This window comes from Nomascus leucogenys, chromosome 4 (genome assembly GCF_006542625.1).
Source record: "Nomascus leucogenys isolate Asia chromosome 4, Asia_NLE_v1, whole genome shotgun sequence".
NCBI classification, from domain to species: Eukaryota; Metazoa; Chordata; class Mammalia; order Primates; family Hylobatidae; genus Nomascus; species Nomascus leucogenys.
In genome coordinates this window covers 48,406,761-48,432,625 of record NC_044384.1, presented here as the reverse complement: position 1 = coordinate 48,432,625, position 25,865 = coordinate 48,406,761, and the positions used below count along the sequence as shown (strand labels likewise).

Below are 25,865 nucleotides of genomic sequence, written 5' to 3'. Positions count from 1 at the left end.
TATCTAGGAAAATAATTCTCCGTTGTCAACATTTCCTAAATAACAAGGTCATCACACGCAACAACTCTCAAGAAAGCTGTCATATATCAAATATAGAACTCTATTTGCTCCCTGTAATATTTTTACTTTTGTTCCTTCTGCAGATTCACTCTGATTGTGCTGCAAACCAGCAAGTTACATACCGCATCTCTGGAGTAGGAATTGATCAGCCACCATATGGGATCTTTGTCATTAATCAGAAAACTGGTGAAATTAATATAACATCCATAGTTGATCGAGAGGTCACTCCTTTCTTCATTGTAAGTGGACTTCATGTCAATATATATGTTCATGCTTAAATTCTTCTCAGAAGCTCTTAATCTCAGATCTTACTTAATTTGATTTCAAGAGTCTCAATATTTGGCATTTTTGGTTTTCTTAATTCACGAGCTTCCCATGACTGAAAAGAAATGCAAAGATTAAGAGAGAAGGAAATGTTTCACTTAAGTGTCAGCAAAAATGCTAACCTGTATACTATCCTCATTGGCAAACTAGAGTATTTGTCTGGAAGGACAAATATCTAACTTTTTAATTTTTCCTTTTTTAAAAAATTCAGTAAGGAGTGTTACCTTATTTTAAGTCTAATGTCAAGTAATGATTCTAGAGCTACTGCAGGACTGTTTTCTGAGCAAATATACTTTACTATAAATTCATATTTCTCAAGCTCACCTGAGCTCCGAATGCACCTTGAAAATGCATCCATTCTTAAGTGAATCTCACTCCATTCTTTACAGGAGCTGTCACATAGCTTAGGTATCCTATCTCTTCAAACCCTCAACCTCATTTCCACTTTAAGCAGTTGACCTTGTGACCAACTTCACGAAAAAGGCTGAGGCAATCCATCACAAACTCCCACAATTATTTCTCTCTCACCCAGATCAGAAATGTTCTTCATTAAATCCAAAAGCAGGATCAACTGTGTGCTTTTCCCCACAGTGTATTCCAAGACATTTCCATCGTCCTATAATTACCAGTTACTTGGATAATCATTTCATCACCTCTGTTTTTCTGTCTCCCTTCTGCTGGTTCCTTGGCTACTCCCATTTCCCTCTATCATCATGGCCAACACTTCTTAATATTAAAAACAGAAATAAAGAAACCCTACGTTGCTCCTGTTACTTCTTCTATTAAAACCCCGTCAATCCATATCCCAAAACACCTTCAAATAATAATCGATATTTGCAGTTTTCACTCACACTGCCTGCCTGTATTCCTCATACAACTTTAATTCTTTAGCCTTCAATTCCAAATCTCTATTTCTCCCTTCTATCCCACAATGATCGCCCACAAACTTTAAAAAGGCATGCTACCCTGTTAGCTTTTCTTGGGGCACAATGCATTTTTTACATCTTTATTATTTTTTTAGAGACAGGGTCTCATTATATTGCCCAGGCTAGTATCACAATGCCTTTATATATGAAATATGCCATTTTGTAAAATAGTACACATTACACTTAGGGACGCTTCAAATACAAATAATAATAGTAATAATAATAATAATGATAATAATATAAACCCCCATGTAGCTACTACCTAGCTTAAGAATGCCACATTTGCTTTCCCTTGGTGACTGTAAGTAGGGCTTGTGCCTATGTTCTAATTAGACTTAATAATTCTTTTAATTCGCCACAGTGCTAGCATAATGCTCAAAGTAAGAACTTAATAAATCTGTGTTTCACTGTATAATTATTTCTCTTTTCTCTCCCAGATCTACTGCCGAGCTCTGAACTCAATGGGCCAAGATTTAGAGAGGCCTCTAGAGCTCAGAGTCAGGGTTTTGGATATAAATGACAACCCTCCAGTGTTTTCAATGGCTACATTTGCAGGACAAATAGAAGAAAATTCTAATGCAAGTAAGTAATGTAGTGGCTTCCAAATCACTCCTAACAGCCAGGCACCTAACTGGAGACTAAACTATGTCAAAGTACACATCATGAATGTAAGAGATAAACTATAGAAAAGATGAAGAATAGCAAGTCTTTCCTTTCAACTACGGAAGCAGCTCCAAACTGAGAGACACAAGGCACGATTCCAAAGCAATGAGGGGGATTTTTCTCACATAACTCTCAGGTCAGCCCTGTAGAGGAGTCCTAACAAGAAATTTTAAAGGCATTTTGCACAGTGGTGGCAGAGGCATCAGGATGTGAATTTAGCCTCCCAGTCTAACTGTGTAGAAGGACGATCCCACCCTTTTCTGCTCCTACTGCGTTTTTTCCCTCTTTTTAAAGTTAGCTACTTTAAAATCAATAGAAATCACTTCCACACAAAACTTCATTTTGTGGTTTAATCTTTAAGTGATAAAATTTCTTGTGAGTTCCAAAAATCCCTACACTTTACTTTTATTCATTAAAATACTGTACCTATACTTTCAACTTTTAAAAATGTTATTATAAAATGCTCATTAAATTTATGTAATACAGAAAGTAAAAGGGAACAAAAATCTGTTGTCTGCATTTCCTACTACCATTCTTCAGAGGTATGCACTGTGTACATGCGCTCTATAATTATGTAAACATAAATCACATGTTTTTTAACATAAATGGCATCATCTGTTACATGCTAATCTACAACATGAATTTTTATATAAATATATTTTGAACATATTTCCATATCAGGACACGTAGATTGTTTCACTGCTTTCAATAGTTACATGGAATTTAATTATATAAATTATGTAAGCGTACACAAATGTTAATCATCTAGTGAAAACATTTTAAAGGTTATGCTACAATGAATACAGGTGGGGGATGACAGATGCCTTGAAGCATTTGTAGGAAAATTGTATTTGAAATGGAGTTGGAGAGTAGAGAACAATTCCAAAATTATGAACGAGCACTGGCAGTTTTCCACATTCTCCAATAATCTAATAATCTTCATCAAAACTACTTATAAAATTAATGAAAAAGATAAGAGACAGGACAATATATGTAGTTAAACAAGCATTTCTTTAGATCTACTAATTACCTTGCACTTGACGAAGGATCACCCAAAACAAAACAGTAATAATGTATATTTATCAAATGTGCATTATTCATTAGGAACTTTATATAGTATTCACTTATTAATGATTTAATTCTCACATGAATTCAATGAGGATGGCAGTAATATCATCCCCATTTATAGATATAAAAATTGAGACCGGGCTGGGTGTGGTGGCTCACGCCTGTAATCCCAGCACTTTGGGAGGCCAAGGTGGGCAGATCACGAGGTCAGGAGATCGAGACCATCCTGGCTAACAAGGTGAAACCTCGTCCCTACTAAAAATACAGAAAATTAGCCGGGCATGGTAGTGGGCGCCTGTAGTCCCAGCTACTTGGGAGGCTGAGGCAGGAGAATGGCATGAACCTGGGAGGCGGAGCTTGCAGTGAGCCAAGATCGGGCCACTGCACTCCAGCCTGGGCAACAGACCGAGATTCCATCTCAAAAAAAAAAAAAAAAAAAATTGAGACCAAGATCATATAGCTAGAAAGTGTTGAGAAAGTTGGGAAAATGTTGATCTGGCCTTATTATCATTTTGTTTTGCCACAGCATCCTTTAAAAAAGAAGAAAATATACTAGAAGAAGAAATAGAAAGCCAGAATATCACATTTCCTTTGTTTCCCAGTTATCAGCAATGTCTAGATTCCTAGTAAAATGTGATCCTCTTGTTAGGCAAAGATATAGAAAAGAGCCAAGATATCCATATGTTGAAGGAGTAGAAAGGGAAGACAGTGAAGTCCACATCATATGGATCAACTAACTTTAACACTTTTTTGGAAAGGTGATATACTGTACTGTAACAAAAATGTAAATCACCCATTTGCAATCAATTTTCCTTGATTTCTAGATACACTGGTGATGATACTCAATGCTACTGATGCAGATGAACCAAACAATTTGAACTCAAAAATAGCCTTCAAGATTATAAGACAAGAACCTTCAGATTCACCAATGTTTATTATCAACAGAAATACTGGAGAAATTCGAACGATGAATAATTTTCTAGACAGAGAGGTAATTCTTTTTCTTTAAGTGGGTTTTTGGTCTCAAAGGAACTGATTCTAAAAGCAAGGATACTGAAGAGACAAAGAGATGAAGAAAATGATGTTTTAAATTTTTACTTGTGTAACTTTTTCACATAATTCTTTCATGTAAGAAATATTTTTTAAATGAAAAAGGGAGGATTTTTCAATTACATTTTGTACTGACATTTTTCATATAATTAATTAATTAAAATTTGCTTCAATTTAAGAAAACTATATTGTGAAAGTACATGAAAATATGCCTAAGGTAGAATCTAAGGTAGAATCAAAAGCTGCATTTCTCTGAAAAGTGTGTTCTATAATAAAATGAATTTAGGAATCACTTGCTATATGTCCACGTTTTGGTGAGTTACAATGCATGTGAGTATGCTGGAGGCTCCAAGAATATTGACACACTAAGTTCTCTTTCTTTAACCTAGCATATCTAAGCTCCATTGACAAGAGAATTCTTGTTTTTCCTATGTAACATCTGTTGATAGCCCACCCATTCATTTACTTTGGGAAATGAACCACAGGATAAGAATGATGGATAGGAATTAAATGACAGCCTAACTAATCTTTTTATTTACAAAAAATAAAATAACTAGTGATGTTAACAGAGTAAAATCAGTATTATGAGGTTTCTAGCATGCCTTGTGATTTTATGATTTAGTTTTAAAATATGCGCTTTTTCATTATTTAAAAAAAATTGTCTTTTAATGGAATGTTGCTGACCTAACTGTACATTAGGGGCATAAGTGAGGAAGCTTTATTTTCTGATGGTATTCAATTAATTTTGTTTTAATTATTAAAAATGACAATCTTCTTGCTGATGACTTTTAGGTTTAGGATAAATCATATTATTTTAATACTCTTTAATTATCTAAATGTTATAAGTTTCTAGGTTACCTAAGTCTCCTTTTATACATGTTTGAAAATCAACATTAGAAGAAATTGAATGTTTACATTTTTCTCTCTCAAACTGTCTTAAACAGCCCAATGGGGCTTCTTTCATGTCAAAAGAGCTTTCATGGTAAAGCACTGTTAAGAAAGGGCTGTCAGAAGGAAAGGGACTCTGCAGCCATTGGGAAGCCACCAGGGCAGATATTCTCAACCTGGGGTCAATGGAGAGACCTCAAGATGTCTCTATAAAACCCCCTAAATTATATCCACCATTTTGAATGAGTGTGCATTTTTGCATGAGTCAAGGAAAGCCTCCATAGCTTTTACCAGCTTCTAGAAATGTAAGCACCATTGAATAGAGTCAAGAATAGATACATCACCAATAATTCCATTGCCACAACCCACTACCTCTCAAAACACAAAGCTTTGTTTTCTCTTTATATGCTTCTTGCACACTCGGGGGCTGATTATTTAGGTTATGGAATATTCATGGCATAAATTTTTGGTAAACTTAATCTCTCTCCTTGAGATCATTCTGGTTTGTTTTACCCTTTATAAACTTTTTCAACCTCTGGACATATTATTATTAATAAGAAATGAAGCCTTTCAAAAAATGTTGCATCTTTTGAATAATGCATGATAAGTATTACTGGGAATAATCACGTGAAACTTGTGGATTTCCCATATTCTGTGTTAACCCTACCTCTATCATAGATTTATGTAAATGTTGAGCCAACATTTCAAAGAACTTTACATAAGACAAAGTAAAGGCTGTCTACGTCAAGTGTGATGTTGCTTGTAATATGTGTTTTTAGCAATATGGCCAGTATTCTCTTGCTGTAAGAGGCTCTGACCGAGATGGCGGGGCAGATGGCATGTCAGCGGAATGTGAGTGCAACATTAAAATCCTCGATGTCAATGATAATATCCCCTACATGGAACAGTCTTCAGTAAGTATTTGTTCTTGGAATTAATAAATCTAAATTCACTATATTCTAAAACACATATGAACAATTCTGCTTACAGAGGCACATGTTATGTTTATTGTCATACAACCCAAATGTAGACACACAACTTTTTCTTGTGTTTATGCAAGAATAGATGGAGTTAAGCAATAAAAAATGAGATTAAAACCACAGATATCTTTTCTAAATAATGAAGTTATCAACATTCCAGTATAAGCCTACTGTACTTCTCTCTTTCACACAGTTTGTGCTAAGAGTTTTCACTTCTTGTTTCAGTATACCGTAGAAATTCAAGAAAATACTCTAAATTCAAATTTGCTCGAGATTAGAGTAATTGATTTGGATGAAGAGTTCTCAGCTAACTGGATGGCAGTAATTTTCTTTATCTCTGGAAATGAAGGAAATTGGTTTGAGATAGAAATGAATGAAAGAACAAATGTGGGAATTTTAAAGGTTGTTAAGGTATGGTATAATTATCCTAAATGTTTTGTTTTCTTAATCTTTTTTCAAAATGTTAAGCTTAAAATAAAATTATGCTAACATTTCACAAACTTGACTTAGTGAAAGAATAAAAATTACTGTGTTTTAAATTTATATATAACATAGAGCTTTATAATGTAGTCTTTCTGCTAATAATCATTTTAGAAAAACAGGTACTGAATTTTAACTTGAAACATTTTGTCAATACAGTACTCCCAAATAGATTATATAAATTGAAAACACTTAAAAATATATTTTATGCTTACAACAAGGTATAATTAATCATTAAGGTTAATGTCTTAAGAATTTTTTAAAGCATATTTAATAGGGGCTTTAAAACTGTGTCCACGTCAACAGCGTAAGTCAATTATTACACATGTAGAATATTCATCATGTAAATGAAAATGTGTTTATTCCTCCTCAATTTTTCATAAAATTTAAGTTAAATTACTATAAATGTAGAATTATCACACTCCCATCTCACTGTGGCTGCTGATCAAGGCTTATTAGGAACACAGATATACCGGAAATTTGGTCCAAGTCAACTGGTCCAGAACAACTGGATGCCATTCTCTTATGTCCTCCCCATATTAATGGTCCACATTTACCTGCAGTAAAATTTCATCTGAGATGTAAGAAAAAAAATTTGCCTCCTAGGGAGCTGATAGTCAAAGTTTCTCCCTGTGCTATACAACTTATACAGTCAATTTTTAAAATCTACAACAGCTGTGCATGGATTGTATATGTTGCATGCAATATATATTTTCATGGTAAAATATAATCCCTATTTAACTATTTCTTTTTTCAGAATAGGTCTGGAAAACAGACTGTCAAACAACTCTGTCCCCATAAGAACGTGTGGCTTTTTGCCTCCTGTGTCTTCTTAAAGTGTCACCATGCCTACAGCTTGTATTTAACTTGAGACAGTGTGCAGGTGCTTTAGTTTATCCCTCACAGCATCCCTGCAAATTAGGTTATATTATTTCCATATTGCAGATAAAGACATTGAGGCTCCAAGAGAGCACAGAACCTGCATAAGTTCTCATAGCTAGTAAGTAGTGCAGCCAATATTTAAACCTAGTTTTCTCTAGATATGAAGTTCACATTCTTTCCATGACACTATTTATGATTCAACACTGGGGAAATTGGAGTCTAATCTATTTTGCCCCAAACTATTATATTACTTTAGAAAATTATTCAACCTATCTGTCCTCAATATCTCTATCTGTAAAATGGGAATGATAATTGTTTGCCCAGACATATCATATATTAAATCCTTTGTTATAGCTATATACATATATATGTGTGTGTAATGTATATATACTTTTGATTTTACATCCATTCTTTGAATTGCAAATAAAACCAACATTAGAACAAAGATTCAAAATTTTAGCTAAATAGGGGAGTTCAACGTGTGAAATTCTATTTTTATCTAAATTACTCTCGTGAAATTTTAGAAAAATATATTTGGTGTGTATGGGCCTAATGGCATAATTGTTTGTGGATTTTATGTGTTGTGGATATTAATATCATTTTTCATAAAGAAAATCACTACTTTATTATTTTATGAAATAAATATTTCCTAGAACATGTTGAAGAAAATAGATTTATTTGTATTATACATATATTACATTATATTATCTGATTTGTTCAAAGAGTCACACTTACAGATGTGAAATTTCTTCTAAATAGTTCTTATGGATAAAACCACTCAAATGATTGAAACTCTAATATATTTGACCCATACTGTGTAATAAATAGCTACTTTCTGAAAAACATAAAATGATTGAAGGTAGGATAAATTGTCTTTGCACTAAAAAATACATACATTTGACTATCTGTATTACTTTAAGTTTTTAATTTGGTGAACAATTAGAGCTCATGTCATATGTTTTCAACTTTTTAACAATGAATCTGGGGGAATTGAATTGTTTCTTCCTTTATTTGCACAAATTTACATCAATTAAAGATTAAAAATTTAAGAATAGATTGTGTATTTGTGCGCATTTATGTTTCATAAAAGAAAGATAATACTTTTTTTTTTTGCTATTATCAAAGGATTTGTCTTTCACCTGGAACGTTTTCTTTTCTTATAATAAAACTATTTTACTCTGTATTTTCTAGCCCTTAGATTATGAAGCTATGCAGAGTCTGCAACTCAGTATTGGTGTCAGAAATAAAGCTGAATTTCATCATTCAATTATGTCTCAATATAAACTGACAGCATCTGCAATTTCTGTGACTGTGTCAAATGTAATTGAAGGCCCAGTGTTTCGTCCAGGTTCAAAGACATATGTTGTAACTGGTAATATGGGAGCAAATGATAAAGTGGGAGAGTTTGTAGCTACTGACCTGGACACAGGTAGACCTTCAACTACTGTTAGGTAAGAATGAGATTTTCAACTAATTTTCCTTACATATTGAACTTAAGTACATATGTTCTTTTTATAGATTATAAGTATCTGAGTTAAAATACTTTTCATTATTTTTGAAACTATCATTTAATGGTAAAAAGTACTATAAACTGTTCATTTAAAATGTTTAACTTAAGAAAACATAAAAATTCATGCAAGATGTAAGATGTTAAACTGTAGTGATATGTGAAAATAATATATCTCAAAAGTATCGACACTCCTGTATTTCTATATCTTATTGATCAATTAGCTGATTACCACAGGCCGTGATTAGTCCCTCAGAAGAGTTTAAGGAATGATTTTCCGATTGCAAATCTGCTCAGCTTGAAATTAATTAGATTTTATTAGCTCATTTCAATTATATTCTTCACTTTATTCAGCATTTAATATTGGTTAATAACGCTGGTGTGAAAAATTAGTTATATTAAGGAAAATTATGCCATGTAATTTTTTAAAACTCCATATATGCAAATATTTCTACCAAGTCACAAAAAAATCTGTGCGTGCACATGTACCTGTATTTGCACATGTGACTGTGATAAGAAGAATGGGAGAAGCACTTTACCCATGCATTTTTTTGTTGTTTGGGGGTTTTTTGTTTGTTTGTTTGTTGTTTGTTTTTTGAGACGGAGTTTCACTCTGTCACCCAGGCTGGAGTGCAGTGGCACGATCCCAGTTCACTGCCACCTCCGCCTCCCGGGTTCACACGATTCTCCTCACTCAGCCTCCCAAGTAGCTGGGATTACAGGCACCTTGCTACCACGCCCAGCTATTTTTGTTTTAGTGGAGAAGGGGTTTCCCCATGTTGGCCAGGTCAGTCTCGAACTCCAGAGCTCAGGTGATCCACCCTCCTCGGCCTCCCAAAGTGCTGAGATGACAGGCTTAAGCCACCGCACTCAGCCCACCCATGTGTTTTAAAAGTTCTTTCCTGGTGTTCTCACATAGTGTGAGTAGTTCTGTTAGAAGTCCTGTCACACTATACCATGTTGCTGATTAGCGCTCTTGTACCCCACAGGAGTGAGTTCACTGAAGGTAGACCCAACCCAGAGCTTAGCAGAGTGCCAGAGAGAGACAGAGAGAGAGAGAGAGAGAGAGAGAGAGAATTACCTAACCAGTGTTTGTTTCACAAATAGTAGATGAGAAGAAAAACACCAAAGTCAAAGATGAGAAAAGAATAGAATAGAGGCTCAAGGCAAGGCCATAGTTTGGAATTAAAAGAGGTCTTGTCAAGTTCTAATGCATGTGGGGAGGAGGAGCAGAAACAGGGGGGAAATTCAGGCCAAGCTGATGAAGTAACTTCTTTGTAAAAGAGTAGTTTAGAATTAGGAGCAGCCCGGGAAATCCTAGGATCTGGGTCTTCTGTAATAGTTCTGCTGCTACCTAAATCAAATGAAAATGAGACTGCAAGCATCAAAGGATTATTCTGACATCCAAGTGGGCATAAAAAGACATTCCATCAGAAATGGGTGCTCAGTAATTTTTTTTTCTTAAATGTAAATCTTGATATATCCCTGAGTGGCCCCATATTGCTAAGACTGCCCTGAAAAAAAAAATAGTCTCTAGTAATTGAAAACTGTATCTAGGGATTATAACTACTCACTGAAAAAAAAATACTTTTTAAATTAAAATTTCTTTTTTTAGATAGCTGACATTAATTTGTATCACTTTCTTTCAAATACAGGTATGTAATGGGAAATAATCCAGCTGACCTGCTAGCTGTTGATTCAAGAACAGGCAAACTCACTTTGAAAAATAAAGTTACCAGGGAACAGTACAATATGCTCGGAGGAAAATACCAAGGAACGATTCTCTCTATAGATGGTAAGAAATCAATTTACATTTTTATCTTTCCTAGAGAAAGCTGTATGTACCTTAAGATATTAACATTTTAATTATCACATTTTGAAGTAACCCCTTTCCAACAAAAGTTGTCACACTGGGCATTATAGACTCATATCTTTAACAACTTGAGGCAGTATAATTTAGTAGCTAAGACCATGAGTGCTGAAATGAGACTAGATTTGTGTCTTCTACCATCACTTACTAGCTATAGAATCTTAGAGAAGTTATTTAATCCATCTACAGCTGTTATTTCTTTTTTAAAATGGAGCAATAACAATATATGTTTAGAAGGATGTGATGATAATGATAAAAATAGCAACAAAAACAAAACAACAGGATTAGCATAGTTGAGCTGAAAGGACATGGGCTTTGATATCGTATAGACTGGATTTAAAGATATTTCTGTTATATACTTCCAGAATGTTTTTATTCATTTATTTAGAAAGTGTATAAATGAGTCCTAACTAAATGTCAGCCATTGTGCCAGATTCTAGGGTTACATCAATTAATAAAGTCAGACAACTGAGCTCACATCTGTGTAATAAAGATTACAAAAATAACCTCAAACAAATTATTCCCATATTTTTGCTGAATAATTCCACTTTCAATAATCTTAGGAAAAGTTTAAATATAACAAGATGAATGCACAAGATGTTAATTACAGCACTAATAATTAAATATTGAAAACCACATCAATAATAGGCAACTGGGGTAAGTAAACCATAGTCCATTTGATATAAAATTATATAACCATCAGGAACTATGTTAATACAAAGTTTATTAAAATACAAAAGAATACTTATAGTGTAAAGTAAAAAAAATGGAATGAACCATATGATCACATCAATGTAACATAAATAATAAGCAACCATTCGGCATTATAATTAAGGACAAAAGATCATTTTAAAAAATATCAGCAGGGGTCATCCTTGGGTGCTGCTACCATGAATTTGGTTTCTGGTTTTGTTTTGCTTCTTTCTGTAATTCTATACTTTTCAAATTACATATAATATCCAACTATTGGTAATGTAAAGAAATAATCCAATAAATAGTATTACTATGACTAATAATGTTAGTTACAATAATAATATAAAAATTTAATTGATTTTTAAAACCGAGTCAAAAACAAGGGATGATTTGCAAGTTAGGAGAAATTATGGGAATGAAGACACTGAAATACATGTTAATGTAAAAAATAATTCTGTATTGTCCAACCATTGCTACACTAAATGTCTAAAATATTCTTCCATTTTGAACGTTATTACAGATACTCTTCAAAGAACTTGCACTGGTACAATTAATATTGACATTCAAGGTTTTGATGGAGACGACAGGACTAATACAGAGCCGAGCACTGAAATTACTACCAATACTGGCAGACAAGAAAGTTCTTCTTCCACTGACTATGAAACCAGCACAACTTCTGCTGTCTCTCAGTATATAGTTTCTTATGGACCCGCCAATGAGTCACCATTATCAGACAATGTACATTTTGGTCCTGCTGGCATTGGACTCCTCATCATGGGATTCTTGGTCTTAGGATGTAAGTACTTTAGCAATCCTGTGTATATGTGTCCCCCGAAAAATGCTGGGGGAGGAGTTAAGTTTTCTGATTCTTTGATAAAACGTATTTTACAAATCCTCATTTTCTGCAATTATAAAGAAACTTCTATGTTTGGCACTGGGTTTATAAGATGAAAAAATTAAACTTTTTGTCCCCTTATAAGACTGTGGAGGATAAAAACTTATTTGCAATAAGTCTCAATGTAATGGGAAAGTGCCATGACAAGCAGGCTCAAATTGCTATTTCAGTGAAGAAGACAATCAGAAAAGGCTACAAGAGGCCGGATGTGGTGGCTCATGCCTGTAATCCGAGAACTTTGAGAGGCCAAGGCGGGCAGATCACTTGAGGTCAGAAGTTCAAGACCAGCCTGGCCAATATGGTGAAACCCAAGTCTCTACTAAAAATACAAAAATGATCTGGGCATGGTGGTAGGTGCCTCTAATCCCAGCTACTAAAGAGGCTGAGGCAGGAGAATTGCTTGAACCCAGGAGGCGGGGGTTCAGTCTCAAAAAAAAAAAAAGAAAAGAAAAGAAAGAAAGAAAAGGCTACAGAGAAAGAGTAAACTCTGGGTTTCATTTTAAAAGATGAATAAGAATTAGTCTGATGGACAAGAGAAAGGGAACACAAAACAAGGGGAAAAAAATCTATGTGCAAAAACCCAAAAGAATGAGAGTGCAAGGTACTGCAATGAAGAACTCCAATGCGCAAGAAATAAAAGACGTGCGTGACAGCATGGTGAAAGTTTAGACTAAAAGATGGGCAGGGGCCAGGTCTCAAAGAGATTTTATTTATACTAACACTGCATAGTATTAATAAAAGGAGAGTCAAATAGATGAAGGGTTAAACTCTGGTTTCTAAGCCTAATTGTCTGAGTCTTCCGAAGGTCACCTAACCTTTCTGAGCCTTGCTTTTGTCATGTATGAAATAATACTTACCTTAAAACAATGCTTTGATGATGAAAAAGAAGTACCACACATGAAGCATTTACATGTTCTATGGCCACTAGGGTAGAACTAGTCAAGCGTCTAGCTATGAAGGTAGAATCCAGTGGATTCTCCAGGTGGCCGTTAACATTACCTCGAATGATGATAGAAATTAGAGCAAGATAAACCACATGGCACAGTCTTTGAGAAATGAGAACAAGAGCTCTAAAGTAAGCAGGTTGTAATCTGCACATTACAATTAAATTAATGCAAACATTGTCATTTTCAAATGTGGAATCATAAAATCTTAATGTCAGAAGGTACCTCAGATATTTAAATCAAACGCTCACACAAAATGTGAAGTCAGAGCACTTACATATAAAATATTTTTTCTACTTTCATTTTTCTTAGCACATGAACAGCGACAGATATTTTTTGGACATTTATTTGTGAACTGGGTTTTCTCTGATTTTAAATAACTCATGTTTTTGAAGTTTTAATCAACACTGGGCTCATCTAAACAACGAGTCTGGCCATGGTGATAACACAGCTTAGAGCTGGAGTTCTTTTTCCAAAATTTAAAACATGTTTCCAAAAAATGAAATTTTTACATTAACAAATAAGAGTTTATTCTTTCTGGCTCATAATTAATTGAAGTAATAACCAGGAAAAGTTCTATGAAACAGAGAAAAGAGAAAGAGAGAAAGAAAAAAGCATTTTCATCAAAATGAACCAAGACAAGAAAAAGGCAAAAATGCTAGTGAAGTTGCAGAATATAACATAAAATACATATGAAAAGAGTTCATTCTCTCTGTTATTCATATTTATTACCAACTAACATTGTAAAATGTTTAAATGTAATACTTCATAAGAGTAACTTAATTACCCAAGTGCTGATTATCACTACCGTAAATAATATCTAACTTTCATGTTGAGTTTTGTTTGTTTTCTGTTTTCTTTTGTTTTTTTTTGTTTGTTTGTTTTTTTGTTTTTTTTGAGATGGAGTCTCACTCTGTCACCCAGGCTGGAGTACAGTGGTGCAATCTCATCTCACTGTAACCTTCACCTCCCAGGTTCAAGCGATTCTCCTGCCTCAGCCTCCTGAGTAGCTGGGACTACCCACGCGCACCACCACACCTGGATAATTTTTGTATTTTTAGTAGAGACAGGGTTTCACCATATTGGCCAGGATGGTCTCGATCTCCTGACCTCGTGATGCACCCGCTTTGGCCTCTCAAAGTGCTGGAATTACAGGCGTGAGCCACCGCGCCCGGCCTGAGTTGGTTTTTTATACTGCTGACTACCTCTGGGTACTGTAGTTAATAAAAGATTTATAAATTATATATAGGCCTTAGAGTCATCATTACCTGTAGACCCAGAGTTTCCTCTAGTAGATTTTCAGAAAACCAACACATGGGCTTCTTTTCTTCTTTTTTTCTTTTTTCTTCTCTCCCTCTCTCCCTTATGTCTATCCTTACTACCTTCCTTCTTCCCTAATTTACTTCCTTCTTTTTTCCTTTCCTCCTTCTTCACAATTTTAATTTACACATTCTTTCTTTCATCCATTTATTCAAAACCATTTACCAAGATTAGATTATATAAGAGGCTGATAATAAATAGATAAATAAGAAAACTCCACTTGATTAACAGCAAAAGACAGTGCTAAGCAGTGTGATGTTTTCTATTTGCATAAGAGTTATTCAAAGAAAAGACACTTGCATAGGGGGAAATAGCAGCCTCACAGAGAATTGTTGGAAGCATGAATAAGATTTTACTGTTGAAATAAAGGCAAGCATATGTTAAAGGAAGAAAATAAAGACATGGAGGAGAGAACACAAAGGATAAAATATATTGCCTGACCTTTTCATCTTTCCTTCTTCTCTCCTTTAATACTTTCCTTAATAATGACGTGGAAAGATAAATCGGTTTTAATAATGTAATACTATCTGTAATTTTTTTTTTTTGAGAGAGAGGGTCTCACTCTGTCATTCAGGCTGGAGTGCAGTGGCACAACCACCACCCACCTCCCTGGTTGAGCAGCCTCAACTTCCCTGGCTCAAGCCATCCTCCCACCTCAGGCTCCAGAGTAGCTAAGACTACAGGCAAAAGCCCCCATACACGCCTAATTTTTGTATTTTTTTGTAGAGATGGGGTTTCACCATGTTGCTCAGGCTTGTCTCAAGCTGCTGGGCTCTAGTGATCCACCCACCTCTGCCTCCCAAAGTGCCGGGATTACAGGTGTGAGCCACCACGCCAGGCCCACTATTTGTAATTTTTAATACTATAAAATAAACTGAAATTGACTGCAGTCTAATATACAGAAGCTCCCATTTACTTTGGGGTCTGACCATCATTTAGCTTGTATTCTGAAACTTTCATAATTTTAGAACCAACCAGAATTATATTATGAATTCAAATGTAACCATAAAAAATCAGGTTGTTTTGTTTTTTATTTGCACCCAGTGCTAACTCTAGTATTACTATCCTTCCACCACCAGTGGTCCCATTTTTGATGATCTGTTGTGATTGTGGAGGTGCTTCTCGTGGTGCAGCTGGCTTTGAGCCTGTTCCCGAATGTTCAGATGGAGCAATTCATTCATGGGCAGTAGAAGGACCACAGCCTGAACCCAGGGTAAGTGCCACATTCTAAGAAATACCCACTGGTAGTCACTGAAATTCAGTCATTACACATGAACCAAGATGGCCACCGTCACTCACAGTCTATGCTGTTTTCTGTGCTGAAAAAGCTAATGGAGAAGATGAAGAGGAATCAAAAGCACAACAAAATTAGATGGAAGTAACCAGGGAAGGTTTTCTAAGTGAAGTTCAAATTTTAAATGGATTTCAGAATTTCCTAAATAGTATTTTTTTTAGGAAATCTGAGGTAATTTAAGAATAAACCAAATGTATGATTATAGAAAGATTAGAGTCATTGGTCACTACAAATGGAAATGTTGTTTCCTGTCTTTTAGGATATGACCACTGTCATACCACAAATACCACCTGATAACGCAAATATAATTGAATGCATTGACAACTCAGGTAAGAAAAAAGAATTTGTTTAACAACTCAAATGCTTAAGTAGGAAGTCTGTTTTCTCTCTTTGATTATTGTTTTTTGATGATCTTATTTTTCTTCAAAAGTGTTTATATCATTCTTTTTTAAATGACTAATTTGTAAATTAAATGGCAAGGAAAAACCTACAGTAATTATTATTATTATATGCTGCATTTTAAAAATTTTCCTCAACCATCAAAGAGTACTTAGAAGATGACCAAATTAAGATCTCTATATATGCAGAAGTACTGAATTGTAACCATGAGTAACTTTTAGTCAAGATTTTTAATTTAATAGAGCAAATTTCATTAACATACATACACACACGTATTTCATACACATATATACACTAATTAAAATTAAAGTACAACCCAACTAAAATAGACCTGTGCTCATTTATTGAGGCTAAAATCTTTATACACAATTAATTTAAAGATTCAAAATTGCTTTGACTTTAGCTGCTTATTATAACAAAGAAAAAAACTGCATCCATTTTCAGTATCATCACAAATATTACCTAAAAAATATTTGTCTAATTTCTTTAATTGAAAGCAGTTAGGTGAAACACTATCAAAATCTTTCTAAGCTCTCAGCTGAGATTGTGTGCACATGGTGGAGTTTCTTCCAGCACATGGGTAAGACTGTTTAAATATAACTTGCCTTAAAACAGGAATCTAGACCAGTTCACAGGCAGAACCCAGGAAACAATTAGAATTTCACAGTAAGTGGATAACTACCATTATAATAAAAGAACAATTAAAATAACATCTCATATCTGTGAAAATAGTTGTATCACATTACTTTTCTCAAGGTAAATAAATACTACTGGTCAGCTTATTTTTCTCATAGTCTTTTTAAACAGTAACCGTTGTTTTCTACTTTAAACTCTAACAGGCATAGAAATGTGTATAACTTGTAGAACTGGACCTTATTCAAAGAACTGGACACAGTAGTCCTTAAATCTATTTCTCCACCTGATTTGTCCATTTTCATTAATAACCCCAATGTCTTCTCACCTCAAAAGCAGAATCTCATTTTTGACTCGTATTCACTGACACCAAATCAGTTCTCAAGACTTACATCAAATCCATCAGTATTTATTTACACGTTTGTTCCCATTAAATCCACAAACTTTTGCACAAATTTTGAACAAAGCACCATAAGAGGCACCAAGGAAAATTGAAGCATGAAAAACACACTGTTCCCAAACTCAAGATCCTTCACGTACTAAAGCCAGTGGATACATATCCCACTGACAACATTCTTCATTCCATAGGAGTTCCACGGTCCCAGCCATCATTTTATCTCACCTACCTCAAATATTTCTTTTTTTTTTTAATTTAAAAAAGATGAAACACTTGACCAATTTGCATATCATCTTGTACAGGGGCAATCCTAATCTCTATATAGTTCTAATTTTAGTGTATGTGCTACTGAAGCGAGTACCTACCTCAAATATAGTAACAGGCTTCCACTTACTCGTCACATCCAAGTGCAAACCCAAGATTCTTCATGAAAACCTTTCTCCTCACATAGCCATGGCCTCCTCTCTGAAAGCCAGTGGTTCTCATGTCTTTTTCTGGATGTCTTGTGCTTCTAGTTATACACTGGGTCATTCTTACACTATTTTTTTAACTTTCAGAATTTGAGTACTTTTCCTCCAATTTCCTACAAGTTGAAATCAAATGCTTTAGGACATAGATTTTTTTTTAAGTCCTCTGCAGCCTTCACTTCCAGCAGAGAATATAGTAATCTCTCAACAGATAATTATCAAATTAACAAATTAATAATATTATTTTGAGTTCAATATTGTATTTATATCTTTCTTTATGTATTATCTTTTTATTTCTTTGTTCACAAATGCATACCTAAATGAAAAAATCATATATTACAAGGCAAGTTGTTAATTTTTAGTTTATGATAGACTAAAGAAAATAAATTTAATTTGATCAACACTTTTAGGAGTTTATACAAATGAGTATGGTGGCAGAGAAATGCAAGATCTGGGAGGAGGAGAGAGAATGACAGGATTTGAACTAACAGAGGGAGTTAAAACTTCAGGAATGCCTGAGATATGTCAAGAATACTCTGGAACATTAAGAAGAAATTCTATGAGGGAATGTAGAGAAGGAGGTCTGAATATGAATTTCATGGAAAACTACTTCTGTCAGGTAAGGTCCCTAGCCACATGCCTTTCTCGCCATCCATGTGCCCGCTGCTCTTCACCAAGCTTTCACTAATTCCTTAAGGGGCTTTGGCAGGAGTCTCCTAACTAGATTCTCAGCCTTTAGTCTTTGTGCCCAACAATCCATGCTGTTAATGAATTATATATCTAAAGCTCTGACCTGAGCACTTTACTCCCCAACGTAAGAACAGCCAATGGCTCCCAGCTCTCTTTTGTTCATGGCATGCAATCCAAAGTCCTTAACATGTTAATTAAGATTGTTCACAAAATGAACCCTCCCTCTCATCTCCAATTACTCCTTGCCATCAACTCCACTTGTTGAGTACCTTTGCCACAGACCTTTCATCTCCATGTGTTTGCTTATCCTGTGCCCCTCCTGGAATGCTTGCATCCCACTATGTCTCTCACAAACTCCTGCCCATCCTTCAAGACCCAGTCCAAATATCACTCTCCCTCCGAAGGTTTTACAGTTAACCCTCTCATCCAAAATAGGATTAATGTTTTCTCATCTGTATTTCTGCAGTACTTTCTTTACACATTTATAGAACCTATCATTGCTAAAATCTGTCAGTTTGTATGTCTACCACCACTTTTAGTGTCTCATCCATATATTCTCTACATTATATTGCCAGTACATAGCTCAGTTCTAGACATAGAGTCAATGGTTAATAAGAGTGGGGTCAAGAGCCATAGTCTACTTCCAAAACATTGTAAGAATGAGCTGCAGGTGGTGGGAAGAGCATGAAGCCTGGAGAAGCAACTGCAGGAGAATTAACTTTGCCATCCCCAGGAAGAGATGTAATTGTCCATGGTTACACACCATGTGATACCCAACCTTCAGGAAGTTCCTGTCTCTGATACTGACTAGAAAAACATTTCTGTCCTTCTACATTCTGGCCTAAAATGGTTTCATTAACTAACCTAGTAGTTGGTTTAAAGAGTGGCTGATATTTTTAAATAAAATATTGGTAAAAGCATTCAAATAGCAATAGATAGTAATGAGGCTTGCTGAAAACCATAGGAATACTTATTCATATATATAACAAAATATTTTATGTTATATTTTAATAACATAGAAATATCTTCCTTCCAATCTCTGATCAAATATCACTTTATCAGAGACCCCTTCCTTGATTACCCTATCTAAAAGAACAACACCTATCACTTTCTTTTTCTTTACCCTGCATCTGCCACCTCCTGACCATATGCTTCTGTGTTGTCTGTCTCACTCAACCAAAATGTAAGCTCTGTGAGAGAACAACTGTATCTGGTATTGTTCATTATGCACAGCTAAGTTCCAAACACAGAGGGTCTGGCAAATAGCAAAGGCTCAATCATTTTTTTATGTGAATGGCACAATGAGTTGGTTTCCTATAAGGTATTTCTGTTAACCTGAAAGTTTACAATCCACTATTATGAACAACAAAGATGAAATGAAAGTGTATAAGTCTTTGGGCTTTTACTTTGAATTTAGAGATTATATTTTTTTAAAGTGTCTTTGATCACCTTTAATTTTGTAGAACAGACCCAGAGTCAAATTTTCCTGTTGCTGTGCTGAAAAAGCCATGTTGCAATAAACCTTCACAGAATCACCATATTCACTCCATCTGAAGGAAAGAAACAAAATCCTGAGTGAACCCAACTCAACTATGAACTACCTTTTCCAGACAAAAAACAAAACAACACATTTTTATGTCCTTTAAGTTCAGCATTTTTATATACCTCCCTCTAATTTTGTTATAAATAATTCGTGTGATTATTTTGTGTATGGTTTTATGTCCAAAGTACACAATTATAAATAAGTCCATTTAAGTAAATTTTTAAAATCATATTATTGGAATTATACTTAAAATAATTTCTAACCAAATTATTTCAAATAATTATAAAATGATTTTTAAGGCATCTCTAGTAGATGTTAGAATCTTGTTTTATTTCTTTCCTCTTTGGAAATGCTCTGGAAGAAAAACTAATGATAAAGGCTGTTCCATTATTGTTAAATATGCATTCATAATTTCATTTTCTCTTTCTCTTATAAATTCAGAAAGCATATGCTTATGCAGATGAAGATGAAGGACGCCCATCTAATGACTGTTTGCTCATATATGACATCGAAGGTGTAGGTTCCCCTGCTGGCTCTGTGGGTTGCTGTAGCTTCATTGGAGAAGACCTGGATGACAGCTTCTTGGATACCCTGGGACCTAAATTTAAGAAGTTGGCAGACATCAGCCTAGGAAAAGAATCATATCCAGACCTTGATCCTTCTTGGCCACCCCAAAGCACTGAACCAGTTTGCCTTCCTCAGGAAACAGAGCCCATTGTTAGTGGACACCTACCAATCTCCCCACATTTCGGCACTACTACAGTAATTTCTGAGAGCACCTATCCCTCGGGACCTGGTATACAGCATCCCAAGCCTATTCTCGATCCTCTGGGCTATGGTAATGTCACTGTGACTGAGTCTTACACCACCTCTGACACTCTGAAGCCCTCTGTGCATGTTCACGATAACCGACCAGCATCAAACGTGGTGGTGACAGAGAGAGTGGTCGGCCCAATCTCTGGCACTGATTTGCATGGAATGTTAGAGATGCCTGACTTGCGAGATGGGTCGAATGTTATAGTGACAGAAAGGGTAATAGCACCAAGCTCTAGTCTACCCACCTCTCTGACTATCCATCATCCTAGAGAGTCCTCAAATGTGGTAGTGACCGAAAGAGTAATCCAACCAACTTCTGGCATGATAGGTAGTCTGAGTATGCACCCCGAGTTAGCCAATGCCCACAATGTGATTGTGACAGAGAGGGTTGTTTCTGGTGCTGGTGTAACTGGAATCAGTGGCACCACTGGGATCAGCGGTGGCATAGGCAGCAGTGGCCTGGTTGGCACTAGCATGGGTGCTGGGGGCGGGGCCCTGAGTGGAGCTGGCGTAAGTGGTGGTGGCATTGGCCTGAGCAGCTTGGGAGGGACAGCCACCATTGGCCACATGAGGAGTTCCTCTGACCATCACTTTAACCAAACCATTGGGTCCGCCTCCCCTAGCGCAGCTCGAAGTCGAATCACAAAGTACAGTACCGTGCAATATAGCAAGTAGTCAGGACCCCAGCTCACTTTTTCATAGTCATTGTGGTTTAGATCCAATTCCCACCACTAAAAAACTAACAATGTGGTTTATAACGCACAACTTCATGTTCAGGTCATCTAGGAGCAAGGTGAGAAATCACAATGAGAAAAATAAATGGAAACACCGCTGCTAGGGGAGAGCTCTCCTTAGCGTTCATAAACTTTTTTCTTATATAAGGACTAAGGAACTAAAACTTGAGGCAGAGTCTTCTTTGTGCCTGAGTGGCCTGTAGTGTATCTCCAGCATGTAACTGGCCTTACGACGGCAATTGGCATAATTCTCCTTGCTCTGTTTTGCTTTTCCATATAGCTCGAGCAAAATTCAAAAAGAACTAAATATGCAATATATGTTCATGTCTACGGGAAAAATCTAAAATGTGTGCCAGATGCCCTGTCGGTTTCACAGATAACATAAATAAAAATTCAACCACAGATTTATACAAGGGTTAACCATTTTTTTAAGTTTGACTACGTAGTCAAGTCCACAAGCCATCAAGCACTCCTACCTTAATTATTGCACTAGAGAAAATAAATTTCAAGTTAGGAAGTGTTTCCTAGGAGGAAAATTCCATTAGAGAGTGTCAATAGGATGAGGTTTCTTCAGGGTAAACTAGCAATGCCTGAGCCTGAACCTTAATTTGGGGCCTCAGTTAAATCTCCTGTGGAGTCAAGGATTCTTCTGATTCTAGGTTGTGTTTAGTGATAGATGTAGTCTTGATGAATATTGCTTACTGGCGAGGTTGAGGAATATCACCCTCGTCTTTCCCTTTACCACTGTGGTTTTGACTTAAGAAAGCAAACTTCGCTAAGTTTACTTCTCGAACTGAAGCAAGTGAGGCCTGACATTGTTGTCATCACTAGTGGCAAATGACCTTCCAAGTAAGCAGATGGGAACTGAATTGTGTTTTCAGGTTTTGTTTTTAGTATGTGATATTCATTCATATCCAGCTCTTTATTACATAGCTCTGAAGTTAAAATGATTTACATAGGCTGAGCTGTGGACAAAAAAAAAAGAAGAGGAAGCTTGTAGTACGCTTAAGCTTTGGGGATTTTTTTTTGTAAGGGGATCTAAAAAAATGTTTGTAGAACATGTAAAATGTTTAATGGGGAAAGTTGGAAAAGAATTCTTTTGTAAAGTAATACCATGCTAATTATTCGCTTTTAGTAAGTAAAGTAGTGGTTGCTTTAGCAAACCTCTGCTGCCATTTTGCAGGGATCAACCAGGAACTTTTAGCAGAATTGACAATATGGTGTTGTTAAGCATGAAATAATACCAGAAACGTATTCCGCTAGTTTATCTCGCCCCCTAATTTTTCTCACTAGCATAAATTTTAAATTCCTGATTTGATTTGTCAATAAGATCTTGGCTTATATATGCTCTGATTTATAGGTACTGTCCAAATTATATAGTATAACATATTTTTCTAGCTTCAAAATTTAGTAATGTCCTATTTATGATATACCATTTCTGTGTGTTTGCTATATAGTATTACCCAATTAAAAATCTCTAAAAAGAATCAAAGCGTTCTAAGAAAAAGGTAAATTTACTATTGCATGGTAGAGAAATCTTTTTCTTTCTTAAATACAATGTTACTATAAGCTCACTAAAATGAAACTCTATATGACAAAATAAAATTAGCAAAAAAAAATTTGCCCTGAAGTTGTGAATTATGTACAACTTTTAAAGAATTTACCCCAATTACTCGAATTTCCCAGGAAATTACAAAGCCAAAGAATATTTGACTTCCTCCACTGGTCAAAAGGGGATAGGAGTGAATTATTTAACCTAGAGCTATTTTGCTCTGTAACGACAGATAAGGCTAATATTTTAAAAGCCACAGTATACATCTTCTTTTAACTCTGTAGAATATGTAAAATTTTGATGGTCTGTAGTATGCTAAATGCAGAAGTATAAATAAAGTCATTCAAAGGGAGTCTTTTCTTTTTCTGCCACTTAGGGGGCTACATTAAGGATGGGTAATCTTTCCAGGAATAAAGTCAAAAGGTATTTATTAAAACATACTTGAGTATGCCTGGGTCCAGGAGTTTTACAGAATAGAAATAAGTATTAATGAATTAATTAATTTATTAAAGGGAATGGTAGCTGACCACAGGAAACTTGCTTGCTGTTTTGATGTGAAATATCATCACAAGCTTTTCTTAAGACATCTGATATCTTCCAGACATATTTTTTAGGTTGTCTTGCAAACAACAAAATCACTGTCTTTAATAACTGCTGCTGTTAAAATCCATTGGTTGTTAAGATCCCCCCAATTTAGTTACATTTGAACTCCTAAACACTGTTAAATGATGGGAAAAACAAGAAAAAACATGGCCATATGAGTCATCTATCTTTCTAGGAAGATACTTTCTAATCAAACTTTTCTTCCAGGATTGCACATTGATGGGAAAAACAAGAAAAATTGAAGTATTAGTCATCTATCTTTCTGGGAAGATACTTTCCAACTAATTTTTTCTTCCAGGATTGCACATTGATTTTCCATTTAGTCCTAAATTTTAAAATTACCTTTTCAAGACATCAACGATTTTAGTAGTTATTTAAAGGCATGTCATTTTTCAATGAACAAGCTTTGGGCAGAACTTCATTCTTCTTTTTAGATGTTTACTCTAGATCATATACATCATGTCATAGACCAAGAAGAGATATGGAAATCATTTTATAAGTGAATACTATAATTAGGATTCAAGCTGAGTTTCAGATCAACTTGCTCTTAACAAAAGGAAGAAGAAAGAGATAGTAATTTAATACTATGTATGTATGGTTTGAAAACAAACCATAATGTTTATAAAATATCTATCTGACTGTCTAAAGAGGTAATCTTTAGGGGAGAAAAATCAGTGTATTATAAATACTTTACCATTTAATATCAAACAAAATACCATCTCAAGCTAATTTTGACACTGAATTACAGATATACCTGCTACATATTATTTACTTCTAAGCACATTGCCTGATGTAATTGCATTTGCACTGAAAAATTAAAAGAAAAAGTACATATTTAGGGTTATTTATATATCTTCATCTAGACATCTGTTCTACATTTGTGTATAAAGTTTTTAGCATCATAATTTTTATGCAAGAAAATGTTCTGACAAAATTTTAATTATATGTCTTCAAAAATTACATTTTTTACTCTAGTAAGTAGATGTTTTTAGTTATCTGGCAATTTATTTCTGAATTTATACCAATGTTTGATTGTCATGGTACAAAATATATGACACCCTTTGACTTTTGCTGGAGTTGAAAGGCGTTATAATCTTTAGCATAAATGGTTATGACTATTTTGGAAAGACATTTAAAACCCAAAGCAAACTTTTAAAAGTATTTGCCACATTTTCCCATGCCTATTTCATAAATTCCAACTTTTTTTTTTTTACAATTTCTGGTATTTTTAAGACCCATTTCACATTGCACTAGGATACAGCAGTCCACAGTAGAGTGCTACTCTCCTTGAAATCAAATCTGTCTTCCACTTCCAGATTATTCAGTTTATGTTAGGACAAATCTTGACTAGATCAACCTATTATTCATCAGATAATATTAAAACAATGTGTAATCTTGTTTAATTGTCTACATTCTCTTCCCAGTTTAGCTGTATTTGAATTACTAAACGCTTTATCGTCAAACTGTACCTAGTCTAACTTATTTTTCTTTTGCTGTCTGTTTTACAAGCATTTTAAAATTCTAATATTCATCTCTGGTTGTGTTTAAAATTAAGGTTCTCTTATTCATGTTTCAATATAAAAGTTTTTGGATTATTTGGGTGCTAGTTTCTTGCTTGGTTATCTGTTGGTTTTTTTAAGTTGATTTGTAATTTCCAAAGAGTTATGCATACAGCAATAAAGTGATTAATATGCCTCCCTTATCTTTTCTGAATTGTAAGCAAGGGGGAGGTTTTAGACTGTAAAACCAAAGTTATCAAATCTAGTTATTATCATCCTGTGTTGGAGGAGATAATAATTCTTTTATTTTCACAATATTAAAATATGTTTTCATTCTCCATTTCCTAGCTATCTTTTTTTAATGTGTACTGAGGAACCTACTCTCTGGATCACTAATTACAGATGCTAGAGCCCAGCCTTGACCAGGTGCTTAGCCCCACAAATGAACAGATGATAAAAAGCTGCATTTTTAGTTTTTATTTAATACTTGTAGCATCTTTATACTTTTACCTTTCTTTCTTTCATACTCTGCGTTTTTATTTTTGCCTACACAAGCATTTTATTTCTTTTAAAATGACTTTTCCTCTTTTTTGCCTTTTAAATCATACCCTTTCATCTTTACTGGGATGCATCTCCTTTTGTTCCCCAATGCCACTTCCAGACTACTATCAACTTCATCTTTCACAAA

At 34.8% G+C, this 25,865-nt stretch overlaps 1 protein-coding gene and 1 non-coding gene across 2 annotated transcripts in view; one reads left to right on the top strand and one right to left on the bottom strand.

Annotated features, from left to right (window-relative positions):
* DSG1 (desmoglein 1) overlaps nucleotides 1–25,372 on the top strand; it is a 35,586-nt gene extending 10,214 nt beyond the window's left edge. Inside the window, exons 4-15 of the mRNA XM_003261969.3 lie at nucleotides 144–299; nucleotides 1,748–1,892; nucleotides 3,866–4,032; nucleotides 5,759–5,893; nucleotides 6,185–6,370; nucleotides 8,513–8,772; nucleotides 10,484–10,623; nucleotides 11,912–12,187; nucleotides 15,630–15,763; nucleotides 16,104–16,173; nucleotides 18,151–18,359; nucleotides 20,415–25,372. Of these exons, the coding sequence (XP_003262017.1) occupies nucleotides 144–299; nucleotides 1,748–1,892; nucleotides 3,866–4,032; nucleotides 5,759–5,893; nucleotides 6,185–6,370; nucleotides 8,513–8,772; nucleotides 10,484–10,623; nucleotides 11,912–12,187; nucleotides 15,630–15,763; nucleotides 16,104–16,173; nucleotides 18,151–18,359; nucleotides 20,415–21,464 (2,928 nt within the window). The 3' untranslated portion in view covers nucleotides 21,465–25,372. The remainder of the gene's footprint in view (nucleotides 1–143; nucleotides 300–1,747; nucleotides 1,893–3,865; nucleotides 4,033–5,758; nucleotides 5,894–6,184; nucleotides 6,371–8,512; nucleotides 8,773–10,483; nucleotides 10,624–11,911; nucleotides 12,188–15,629; nucleotides 15,764–16,103; nucleotides 16,174–18,150; nucleotides 18,360–20,414) is intronic.
* Nucleotides 17,532–17,634, bottom strand: LOC115834907. The gene has a single exon (XR_004029900.1). It is a non-coding gene; the product is annotated as a U6 spliceosomal RNA (small nuclear RNA).
* Nucleotides 25,373–25,865: the final 493 nt, after the last annotated feature.